Source organism: Netta rufina (assembly GCF_964035555.1).
Source record: "Netta rufina genome assembly, chromosome: 3".
In the NCBI taxonomy this organism is placed as follows: Eukaryota; Metazoa; Chordata; class Aves; order Anseriformes; family Anatidae; genus Netta; species Netta rufina.
In genome coordinates, this window is record NC_140125.1 from 93,047,537 (window position 1) to 93,061,156 (window position 13,620).

At 37.2% G+C, this 13,620-nt stretch overlaps 1 protein-coding gene across 1 annotated transcript in view; it reads left to right on the forward strand.

Annotated features, from left to right (window-relative positions):
• Positions 1–13,620, forward strand: part of EYS (eyes shut homolog) — a gene marked incomplete at both ends in the record, with an annotated part of 718,966 nt that overhangs the window by 103,177 nt on the left and 602,169 nt on the right. Inside the window, one exon of the mRNA XM_084285295.1 lies at positions 11,829–11,933. Within this exon, the coding sequence (XP_084141421.1) occupies positions 11,829–11,933 (105 nt within the window). The remainder of the gene's footprint in view (positions 1–11,828; positions 11,934–13,620) is intronic.

The following is a 13,620-nucleotide window of genomic DNA, read 5'->3' on the forward strand; positions in this document are numbered from 1 at the left end:
CAGCGGGTGGTGAGCAATTGCATTGTGCATCACTTGTTTGTACACATTATTAGTAGTAGTACTATTATCATCGTTGTTATTATTATTATTGTTATTATTATTTTCCTGTCTTAATAAACTGTCTTTATCTCAACTCATGGGCTTTACTTTCCCATTTCTCTCCCCCGTCCCAGAGAGGGAGGGGGAGGGTGAGCGAACGGCTGTGTGGTGTTTAGCTGCCGGCTGGGTTAAAACACTACACTTGCTTTCAAATGCCCTCTTGTGGGAGTCAGCATACACAGAATTACTGCAATTATCCCATAGTAAAGAACTATTGGACAAATAGACAGATGGTGGCAGTGCCATTTCCTTCCATCACAATATTTTGTTGGGTTTTATCAAGTGGAGGGCTTACAAGCACCTCTAGCAGTTGAGATATGTAAAGACAGTCCATGTCTGTTAATCCATGCCTGTTTACCTAGCATATTCTATTCAGATGTAGAACCTGTGCTGTAAATCTGGCAAACCTCTGCCTATCTGGGTAACATTCATCCCATTCTCTCAAAAGCAACATGAAGGTTCTCTGTGTAGGAGAAGTGCATAGGGCCAATAAAACAGCAGTCTCATCTAAAATCAGTCATAGAATCATAGAATCATAGAATATCCTGAGTTGGAAGGGACCCATAAGGATCATCAAGTCTGACTCCTGGCACCACACAGGGCTGCCCAAAAGCTTAGACCATGTGACTAAGTGCACAGTCCAATCAGTTTTTAAATTCAGACAGGCTTGGTGCAGTGACTACATCCCTGGGGAGCCTGTTCCAGTGTGCAACCACCCTCTCGGTGAAGAACCTCTTCCTGATGTCCAGCCTAAACTTCCCCTGCCTCAGTTTAACACTATTCCCGTGGGTCCTATCACTGGTATTTACAGAGAATAGGTCACCTGCCTCTCCACTCCCCCTCGTGAGGAAGTTGTAGACCACAAGGGTCTACAACTCAGTCCTGAGGGTTGCTGCTGCAGCTGGTGTGGGGGGAAGCTGAGGCCCCAAGAGGACAGCCCTGCTGCCTCGCATCTGGCCTGCCTCCTCATGCCCAGCATCACTGGCCCTTCCCAAACTGGGCCTGCTTGGTGTAAAGGCATGGATGGGACCTACAGGAGCAGTAGTAGTGTGTGGAAGGATACATTTCCAAGGGATTTTCCTTTCGTTGGCCATATGGCTGAGATGGGCCTGATGGCGGTGCCTTCAGCCTCACACCTTTCTCCTCCAGGGCCTCAGCAGGTCCCCTCTGGTTTATAACTGAAACAGCAGTGCTGGGCTCCTTGTAGACTTCAGCACAGTTTCCTCAAAAATGAAACCACATCCTTTTTTTGTTGTTGTTGTTTACACCTCAGGGAAATTTTATAGAACAAACCTATGCCTGTCTCCACTGGGGAGAAATAACTCCAAAGTGTTTTTTACTTCTTACTTGAGTCATTTCACTGTCTTACCAACCAATTAATTTAACCAGCTGAGTAGAAAAGCTCAGAAATAGAGTGAGCTTGTTCAGCTGAATGGCATGCATTACTGTTAAGTTACTAAAATCAAAGCACAACTAGCCAGAAGTGAAGGGGACCTGCTGTGGTCCTAATTTTGTTAGATTTTGTCATGTATGCTTTCTGGATGTAGGAATAATTTGGAATGGGGATGGATTTATTTATTTATTTATTTATTTATTTTTATGTTGGGAAGAGAAATCCAGGAAAGCAAAAGGCGTATATAAGCTCCAAGCTGCTGATGAGAACACCATGCTTGCTCTCAGAGGTAATCATAGAAATAGGTGATACAAATTAGCTGGCTGTGGATTAGTACTAATATTTATGATTCACAAATGTGATTTATTTTATTCATCACATATATCCACCAGTCATAGCATAGTTAAAAGTAATTGTCATGGTTCTGCCAGGTCCCATTAGCACTTAGCACTGAAGTTTATTCTAATTTATATTCATGAGATTCTGACTTCCTCACTTATATCATGGTCCATATGAATGCTCTATGGGTAACATGATCCTTGTTTGAGGTTTTGCATCTCTCTTGTTCATGTTTGTTATTATCTTAAAACAGTATGAACTAGCAGTCTAAATCTACCATCAGCTGAATGTTGATTTAAATAAGTCTCTAAGCTTTGCAAAACAGAATAAATATATTTTCAAGCTTTCTAAAGATCAAATCTATATATTTCCCTTTGGTATGTCTCATACTATGAGTTTGAAGAATCCTGTAGTGGCTACTCTGGCTGAACAAGTGATTGCTGCAACACTGAACATTTATAAATCAAGATTATAAAAGGCAGTGTGGTGTCTTCTAACTCAACTCACTCCAATGCAAGACAAAAAGAGAAATATCTTTTGTGCTTTAAAAAATCTTTTCTTGTGTATTCAATTTCTGAGGTTTTCTAAGGTTTGTTTTCAATGAGTCTGCAAAAGCTGTCCTCAAAAGTTTTTATGAGGCAGGATGATCTAGATGTTTTCAGTTAATGTCAGTACCTCTGCAGTTTAAAATCATTGAGTCCCTCCATCATCCATTCCACGCTAATCATCTCCAGTCCTGCCCTCAATGATTCAAAGGAATGAACTGGCATAAGAAATCTTCTGGTGCTCACCCATCTTTAGAGTCATGGTTAGCCTCACATGCATCTCATGCATCAGATTATCGTTCCACATCCTTAGCCCTTACAGAAGCAGGCCAAAAGCGAGGTATCCTTTTCTCCCATGTCTCCTAATGACTTAATAAAAACAAAGTACCTATATCTGATCTCTAGACTGAGCACTGATGCTTTTCAAACCAAACTAAAACCTGGAGACAGAAGACTGAACAGGGACAAGATGGTTTCCCTGGCTCCTGGCCACCAGAGCTCTATCTCAGAGTAGGCTGCTAGGATGGGACTGTTCTGCTGGGCTGCTGGTTTTGAGAAACACTCCAGAAGGCGAGTCACCTAGGGCAGGCTTCCTACAGTGGTGTGTGCAAACCTGACATTCTGGAAAACAAACACTGTCTATGCATATGTGGAGCAGTATTCAATATGCCTTTCTTCGGTTATTAGAGAACGTTTATCGTCCTGTCTAATGTATAAGCATACCTGCTTCCCCTCAAAGGAATTCAGCTTAGAACACTGAGTGGAAAAAAAGATTAGTCGAGTGCACAAAAGTCTGTTTAAGTTTCATCATGCTGCAAATTACATTACATAAAATTTTTGATAGCCTAATACATTAAAGAAACTATTGAATTGCATGAAAGAAAAACAAATCAATTATAGTTCACTAGTAATGTTTTTTTCCAGTCATCTAAAAAATAAGCAAAGTCTATTTTTATGAGAAATCATATGGCACATTTTTCCAATAGTTTCTCATCTGCAAACACTAAGCATGATTTGTTTAAATTAGAGGGTGAATAATAACAGTCAGAACCATCTGAAAAAAAGATAAGTTAATTCTTCAATCAAAAATTTAATTAGTTTATGTAGGATTTACTTTATCACTGCTCTACTTGAGGTGTTATGAGATTATTTTTGTATTTCAGTTTATCCCTTTTATTTTAGATATGATTTTTTTTCAATGGTGATGCCAATTGTCATGTATAATATAAACTATTTAGAACAGAAATGAATATCTTTTGGTGAATGGCTGTGTATTTAATTAATTTAGATAAATTGGAACATAATTTAAAATGAAGAGGTTTATTTTTCAATAGATTAAAAAAAAATAAAAAGATTGTAGGTTGTTGGGAGGCCCTTTTCAATTCAAAAATGGAAAGCCATCATGTCTAGAAAAGCTCATATTGTGATTAAAGCACAAGCGCAAGACTGGAAAACATTATTAAAATTTTTGTCTTCCTGAGTTACTGTAGGAAATTATCCAGATTTTCATTAACTCCCTACTTTTTCTATAAACCATTTCTCTTCTCTCTCTCTCTCTCTCTCTCTCTCTCTCTCTCTCTCTCTCTCTCTCTCTCTCTCTAAATGTATTTATATTATAAACAGTTAAGGTCACAGAATCACAGAATAACAGAATGGCTGAGGTTGGAAGGGACCTCTCTAGATCATCTGGTCCAACCCCCCTGCTCAAGCAGGGTCCCCTACAGCTTATTACCCAGGATTGTGTACAGGCAGCTTTTGAGTATTTCCAGGGAAGAAAATTCCGCAACCTCTCTGGGCAACCTGTGCCAGTTCTCAGGCACCCACGCAGTAGAGATGTTTTTCCTCTTGTTGTGACATAACTTCCCATGTTTCACTTTGTGCCCATTGCCTCTTGTCCTATTGCTGGGGACTACTGATAAAAGTCTGACGACATCCTCTTGACACCCTCCCTTCAAAAATTCATACCCATTGATCAGATCTCCTCCGAGCCTTCTCTTCTCCAGCCTGAACAGGCCCAGCTCCCTCAGCCTTTCTTCATGTGAGCGATGCTCCACTGCCTTAATCATTTTAGTAGCCCTTAACTCACTCCAGGAGCTCCAAGTCTCTCTTGCCCTGGGGAGCCCAAAACTGGACTCAGGATACCAGGTGGAGTAGAATGGGAAGATTGCCAAAGGCAGTGCTCTTCCTAATGCACTCCAGGATACCATTGGCCTTTCTTGGCCATATTGCTGGTTCATGGTCAACTTGCTGTCCACGAGGACCCCCAGGTCCTTCTCTACAGAGCTGCTTTCTAGCAGGTCAGACCCCAGCCTGTACTGGTGCATGGGTTTATTCTTCCCCAGGTGCAGGACCCTCTACTTGCCTTTGTTGAACTCCATGAGGTCCCTCACTACCCAATACTCCAGCCTGTCCAGGTTGCTGAATGCCAGCACAGCCTTCTGGGGTATCAGCCACTCCTCCCAGTTTTGTGCCATCAGTGAACTTGCTGAGGAGGCATTTTGTGCCTTCATCCAAGTCATCTGTGACATCATAGAATGAACATTAACATGCCACTACAGTGAGCACCATTTTTATTTTTGCCTGCATCTGACTGCACGTGTAAGAATAACATATGGATATCAAGGGAGAATCTCCTACTGCTTGAAGTTTTTTATTATAACTGGCTCAGTTAACCTGCTAGGACCAAATTTCATGTTATGACAAGAATAATTAGTGAGTGAATTCTGGTATGAAAAAATCTGTCTCCTGACAGTTTGCCCAATGCACGTTTTCCATTCCTCCCAAATATTCTGTTACTGAGTTTGGAAAATGGAAGGGACATCTTACATGAGAACAGTTTCTTCTAGGTTTTGGGTTGTTTTATTTTGTTTTGTAGCAGACAGCTTCTTTTCTGAAAACTACAACAACAAACCCACAAAACACCTCTTGGATGAAGTCTGTTATTCAACACCATCTTAGCAGTACCAGCTAGCATTGTACCACAGGTTTTGATACTAAATGATATTATGATATCTGGCTGTGTATTTAACAACAATTCATCTTTGAGCATTCTTTGGTAGTACCATACTAGAAATGGTCTGACGCTATCAGTTTTAGAGAGACCACACTAAGTAGTAGCCATATGTTATTCCATCTTCAGTGACACAGTTGACTTTTTTCTTCTTCACTCTTCAGTCTTTGTTGTGAATTTTTTTTTCTATTTTTTTTACACCTTCCTATTACTCAGGCCTGCAACTTCCTATAACTTCTGATTTTGCTATATTTGAGGCATTTTGCATACGTTAAGCATTTGTCCTTTGTCCCTTTTGTTACCCCTAGAATTTTGTTTGCCCAGCTCTATTTGCATCACTACCAGTAACTGACCACAAGAGACCTATTAATAGCCTTGGAGTCTTCAGTGTCATCCTACATACACAACTTCAAGGCCTATACTCTCTCTCCTGTACTCCTTCAAGATGCAGCCTTAGGGTTATAATTAGTTCTTTCTATCGAATTCTACAGAATTCTGTAACTACTGGTTATTCCTGTCTACAACTTATTAATTATAACAACATGCAATTGTACAAAACTAAGGAAAACTAAAACAAATGAGAGAAGATCTACCTGGCCATTAGAGGCCTCAATCCTGAGGCCTCTGTTGTTAGTTTGATGCAAAACCTGTGGCCTGATGCTAGCAATGGCAATTCCATATATAATGGGCTACATGGGTGCAGTGGTGATGATGGAGGCATTACCCAAGAGCTAGACTCGCTTCACTTGAATGGTGGGTGGCCAGAGACTGCTGCTTACCCAGATCTAAGGAGTGCCTGGGGCAGAAGGGGAAAAGTGTTAAATGCAGAGTGATGTTTTTAAAGCTGTTTTTATAACTTTTATCAGAAGTCTTCTTCCTTGGCAATTTTGCATTCAGACAAGAAACAGAAGTGCATAGATTACTTGCTCTGGTAACAGCAGAGCAGCACCTGACAGTTTTTCTAGGTACCTCCAGAGCATGTATGCTGCCCAAGGACAGGAAGTATATATTTCATATGATGACAAGGATGCTACAGGGATCAGCTCTCTTGAGGTGGGCTATTGGTGCCACAGAAATATATCTGACTTGCAGAATTCTCTTTAATTTTTCCTAGAAAAGGAAAGCCTATAGCCTCACAGAATTTATTCTGAAAGCCTTCTAACAACCCATAGATTGCTGGTTGCATGCTCTACGTAAGGTCTATATACCAGAAGGCAGATAATGTTGCCCATTAACCACCTTGTACTGAATCTAATTACTTAGTTTTGATTAAAGCACACATTGAATCCAAAAGCATTCAATCCTGATTTGAATTCATGAAGAGAAGACAGAGTATGACTGGCTTTTTCTTTTCTAATAGTAATCAACATCAGATTTAGACATTTATATTAAATATTTTGTTTATATTCTTGTCTTCAGCTTTGAGTTATTGTGTCATTACCTTTGCTACACAAAATGAATAAACCTCTTACTACCCAAGTATTTTCTCTTTGTAGAAACACTTATACACTCTAATCAAGTCATTTCTTGTTTTTGTTTGTTCTAAATGAAGCAGATGGAGGTCTTTAAGCTTTTGCCAACAGCACACTTTTTTCAGTGGTTGAATAAGCTGTGTAGCTTTTCCTGCATATTTGCAAATATACAAGACTTAGGACTGTATGGAACTTTGTAGGCAATGCTTTATGCAGAGGTAAAATTACCCTTACACATAAATGCTCCTGATTTTTTTGTTGTTGTTGTTTTTGTTAATACATCTAAGAATTATTATTTTTTTGTCACAGCATTGCAATAAAGCTCATATGCTGAAGTAATCATCAGCAGTCCTTTCCAGAGGACTGCTTTTTCCTTAAATGTAGTTCAGCTATGGTTTAGTAGCTATATCTTTAGTAGCTACATGTCTTTTTCCTTACTTGTATCTGGCAGCAGTGAAAACTAACCTGCAGTACACTAAAAAAATGTACTATTTAACTAAACAAAATTTATCACAACATTTTGATTAGTGCATATGAATGGTCTCATGTAGCAGAGGTATACAGGCAAGGAAGTGAGAGAGGAAATGCAGTACATGGTGAGTATAGGCTGAGAGTGTCAAAAGCTGTACCACTCCCTTCATAATAGTAGGTTTTTCTATCTATCCATATGTATTTGCAACTATATACATATGTGGTCTGCATGAGGAATGTGTTTCCTTCTCCTTGACAGTGTTGATGTTTTTGTTATGCACTGTGTGTTCTTTGCTTCTCTTGACTACTGCATGCCTGGACTCACCTCTGTCTTATCTGGCTACTACAGAAATGTTTTTTGATGGAGAGACAGAGTGGAGATACAAATCTGGATAGAAGCACAAGGCTCCAAAGTGGGAGCTCTGTTATCACATACAAAACGACATAAGACCTTTCCTATCTTACTTTAAATTTCCTAGACTTTTGAAATGGATGTCTCTTGGTCCTTCCTTACATGACTACAGATTTGGAATACTTCTTCTTTACACTGCCATGAGGCACAGTGAATTTCAAGAAAACCCAATTCACTACACAAACATAAAAGCCCTTGGATCTTCTTCAGTGTCATAAATAGTGCAGGTGTCAATTACATAATCTTAACACTAGAAGAAAACACTAAATACTGTCTATTCCAGCCTCATCCCAGCAGAAAACAACTACTATACTGTGTGATTCCTGACATGTAAGTCTCACTTTATCTCAAAGATATCCAAAGACATTCCTCATTTTCCTTAGGCAATCTATTCAGTGTGTTGTTATAGTAACCATTGGAAGGAGTTCCTTAATGCTTAATCTGAGTTTCTCTCATAGCAGCTTAAAAGCATTACTTCTTATCCTGTTGGCTATGGACATAGAGAACTAAATAAATTTGTAAAAACCTTTTCTTATTTGATGATTGTCATCATATTTCTATTCAAATCTTCCTTACTTAGGCTTTACAAATCCATCTATTGTTTTTGTTTGTTTGTTTGTTTGTTTGTTATCCTAAGACATGACCCTTTGTAGTTCATTTTTGTAATGCAGCTCTGAACTGTTCTCATTTGCTCAGCAGAGAAGAGGTCATGACACTGAGTCTGCTGGAGTTCAATAAGTATTTGGACAACACACTCAGACACGTGATTTAATTTTCAGGTAGTCTTCTGTGGAGCTAGGAGTAGGACTTGATAATTCTTGCGTCTCCCTTCCAACTTGGGATATTCTGTGATTTTACATTATTTTTCTTGAATGCAGCTCACTGCACAGCGCAAAGCATTCCAAATGCATCTTTACCCCAGCTAGACAAGAATGGAAGGATTATTTAATGCATCTAAGTGGTTATGTTCCTTTCTCTATATCTCTATTTCTCTATTCTCTATTCTATTTTTTGTTCCTACTTAACTTGTGTTCTCCTGTATCATATCTTCCACTTGTTCTTAATGTATAAAATTTTTTATTTCAAACTTTATCTCCAATTTGACAAAATTTATGAAGACTTCTAATCCTGTCCTCCAATGTACCTTTTTGTGATGCCATTAATAAACCTATTCTGCTATCCACCATTCAGATTGTTGGTGAAATTCTTGAAAGGAACTAGTTGCACTGCAGACCCCTTCCAAAATCTCTGCAATTTATTAATTAATTTTGGTAATAAACCACTGATAACTAATGAATGTGGCTTTCTAACAATTTTTACCCATCCAGTAATATTCTCTTGTCATTCATATCTAGTCCAATTATCAGTATGTCGTGTGAAATAGCAGCGTAGCAGCAGAAACTTACTGAAATGTGAAATATTACATATGCTTTTTTTTTTTCTTCTTTTTTTTTTTAATCCACAAGGACTGTAGTTCTGGCTTAGAAGGGAATTGCTTTGCTTACATAGGATTCTTTTTATTATTATTATTATTGTTGTTGTTGTTGTTTTAATTAGGTTCTTACAAGTAATCAGTTTAATAAGTTTTTCCCATGTTTTCTCCAGGAACTGAAATTACACAAATGGATCTATAATTTCACTGCTCCATCTTTTCTTCCTTTTTAAAGGCTGACATTACTGAGTCTTTAGGTACTTTACCTGTCTTCCACAAGTTCACAAAGAAAACCACTAAGTTTTTATCAGCCAGCTCTCAAAGTACCCAAGGGTGAAGTTCATCAGGCCAACTTGTCTGAACATCCAACTCTTCTGAACATTCTCTGCCTGTCTTCTTTATTCAGTACTGAAGTCTTGCCCTTTAATCATAGGTATCAATTATAATAACAATCTGCTTGGAGCTGACCTTTTTTGTAATGATTGAAGCAAAAGAAGCATTAAATAATTTGGCATGATTGCCATTATCAGTAGCTATCCTTCTCCATTGAATTATCCTTCTCCATAAACCATACCTCTCCTTCATCTTTAAAACTGAAGTACTTACAGTATGATTTCTTGCCTCCCTGCACATCCATGATAGTTACATCTTATATTGTGTCTTTGCTGTTATAATTCTATGCCAACATATTTATTCTGTACTTTTTAGGTTATCCTTCTTAGCTCAGGTTAGTTTATCTTAGGTTAACCTGACCTATTTTCTGTTAGTTGTGCATTTTTCATCCTTTGAAAACCATGAACTGCTAACCTGGTCTCCTAATACCTAGGCTCTTTCTCCCACAAAAATATAATTCATCCTGATAATCTTGCAGAAGTTTTCTTACTTATCTTTTTATTTTAGCTCAGCCTCTCAGCAGGTTTCACATCACCAATTTTTTGCATTCCTTTTTTTCATTCCTAGTGATTTTTCTGAATTCTTTTGCTTTTATGCTGTACATCCCCTCTCTTCTCCCTTTGCATGGGTCCATTGCTCTCATCTAAATTCTTCGTATTATGTTTTTACTATTCAGAGACTATTCTTCTCTTTTGCTTAGCATCAAATCTCAGAAAATATCTGTTGTTGTTGCTATCTCCACTACTGAATAAAAAGGTTGCAATAGCACATTCAAAGATCTATGCATTTTTGAAAGATAATTCCTTTCCAAAATGATGTTTGGGTTGTTAAATTCCCCACCATTCCAAGTCCTATGTTCTTAATAGCTCTGTTTGTTCTATTATTGAGAGAGAGAGAGAGAGAGAGAGAGAGAGAGAGAGAGAGAAAGAAAGAAAGAAAGAAAGAAAGAAAGAAAGAAAGAAAGAAAGAAAGAAAGAAAGAAAGAAAGAAAGAAAGAAAGAAAGAAAGAAAAGAAAACAAGCAGGAAATAAAGTTTGTAAAAATTATACACTTCTGCCTCCTTCCTGTTTTTAAATAAGTATTTTACAGAAACAGCAGAAAAAGGTTGGCTTTTTTCTTCCACTGTCTTCCCATCAATTTGGCTCCAGCCCATTGATTTTGGTTTTTATGTAGATTCAATTTTTACCAGTTAGCTCAGAAATTATCACATGGTTAAGGAAGACAAAACTATCAGGTGGCACCATCTGCCAGCCATGCATTTATTCTTAGGATGAATCTATCATTGTCTGAGCTTTGGTCATCCAAGACGGAACACAGAAACCCTACTTTAATTCCTACTCCCAGAGTTTCATACTCACTTGTAATTTTCTCACATAGCTTGTAGTACAAGTCACTGGGGTAAACTTCAGTAGTTCCTTAGACTGAGATTCCTGGGAGACATTACCTATCTCTTATACCCAATTTGAGTAATACCCTTCCATCACTTTCTGGGTAGAATAGCAACCACTATTTTGCTTACTCACATCAACAACAGCTACAGTTTTCATTGTCCGTCACTGGAGCTGTTAATATCCAACATCGTTCCTTGATTTTGGTTAAATTTTGGATCAGAAAGATCCCAGTATAATTAATAACAGGTTGCTCCAAATTATTGCAGTGCACAACAGATAGATGAGGAACTGTGACTTTTCTTCAGTATGTCTGAGTTGTTTTCATACATTATATTGTATTTTAATGTTGTCTTCTACATGTCTTCTATACATGCTTCTGCTACATTTTTTGTTGTTTCAGATTTGAATTAATTTGAATTTCAGCTCAATTAAATATCTAAAACTAAAGCAACAGCTGAAATAATTTGTTTTCTGTTGGGATCTAAGAAGTACTTTTTAATCTAAGTATGGAAGTAACTTTGAGATTTTTTTTCTTATTGTTACCAAGGTAAGGTTATTAAACCTCTTAAAAAGTATTTTAAATATGGTATATAGTTATAGTAATTACAGTGTTGAGATATAATGCTAGAATACACAGAAATGTATTTGCAAATTTAGTTCATACTTATTTCTTTAAAATATTTAATTTGTTAACTATCAACTATGATCTATGAATAGCTGTAGTTTTAAAGCTGTCAAGAAAATATAAAATAGTGTTTCCAACCTGGAAAAGTTAAATTATGCAGTTGTCACTTGTACTGTGAAGTAGCTTTTCTGCTTTCCCAACCCAGCATGATTTATAGTTTTAATGTTTCATTTTCTTTTCTGTCAGACAAAAACTGCTCCACGGATATTGATGAATGTGCCTTCAAGCCCTGCAAAAATGGAGGCCATTGCCAGGATTTGATTGGTGAATTTTACTGTAGCTGTTTGCCAGGTAAGAAATCAGGTGATATTTACATGAGAAATGTTCTGCAATATTCCTGAAAGAAATATGTTTTTTCACAGCTAAATACTTATTTGTTTGGCTTGAAAAGAGAGAAGGACTGAGCAGGCACTATTTAAGCGTACTTAACAATTGCTATGTGGCCAGTGTCACCAGAATTTGTTTACAAAACAGCTTGCATCCCAGAAGTTCTGCCTTGCAACACTGGTGAATGAAGAGTCTTAGAATGTCTGTGGTATTTATGGAAGAATCTTTGAGGAATCTTTCATTTCTCAGTCTTCTCAAAACTTAATTTTCTGGTTACCTTCCATAAATGTATAATATTTTTTTTCCTTCTTTTCTATTTGCAAAAATGATTTTCTTATTGAAGAAAAAAAAAATGGGGAGAATTTATATGGTAGCTGTCATAAAGATTGTCTGCACCAAAGAGACTTACAATTAATAACTGAACTGAAGTCATCAATAATATCAGATCAATCTCTTTCCTGTCTTTATATGGCTTGGATAATTCCCATCAGATATAGAATGTCCTATAAATATATGAACTTATATGTTTCATTGTGGCTTTTTCTCTATAAAGCTGGATTGATGCTACAGGCCAGCCTCTACATATTGTAATGTAATGTTTTAATATAACCAGCTAATTTAGATGTGATACTTGTATAGTATCACTATTTTGTTGTTGTTGTTGTTGTTTTTTCCTGCTTTCTTTATTGAGAGTCAAATAGTCATCATGTGTTTGGAAAGTAGCAACTAAAACAAGAAATGATAGTGCTCTTTCAGCTGTGGTGTTTTGTTTTGTTTTTTTTTCTGATTTTTAGGACATTTTAATTAAACTTTGTTCCATTGTGTCAAGTTAGCAACTTAATAGTAAAATGATTGAGCTCATATTTGGACAGAGATATTTGCTTATAATGGAAAAGAAAAAAAAAAAAGTGGTTAAAATTATGTCACAATAAAAATTATGTATATTTTTAATATAAGTTATTTAAAAATCATATACAAGCCATTTCATTTACTGTATAAGTAGATGGAAATATATTTAAATGTAAAATATAGAAATACCACTCACAGCAGCCAGCACTGCTACTAAATCACAGTGTAAAGGCATAAAAATAACTTGAATATATACACAAATACACAAATTTAGGTATTAGTAAACGTAGAGGCATGTGCATGTATGCATTACACATGCACATACATACAACCTCTTTTAAAATCTGAGTCTCCTGACAAACTTTCAGGATGCAGAGTCCCTGTTCTGTCATTTTATTTTTTATTTATTACAATGGCTAATTTGTTAAGTCTGAATTCTTTTGTTGATATATTAGCTTAGTTTTACTTTTTAAATTGCAAAGCATGTGCCTATATTTCACTTCTTTTTCCATGGTGGATAAACTTAATGTCACACCCCTTTTTGTCACAGAGTATTTTGCTTTGTGCAAAGTGAAATATGAGCATGAAAACATCTGGCTGCTGTACAGGACTGAAATATTGAGATCATTTGATCTTTGATATTTGAGTCAATGGTGTGCCCTGGCGGCCAAAAGGGCCAACCATATCTGGGGGCTCATCAGGCATTGCTAGACAGTCAAGGGAAGGGATTGTCCTGCTCTACTCTGAACTGGTGCAGCCTCACCTTGAACACTGTGTGCAGTTTTGGGCACCACAGCATAGG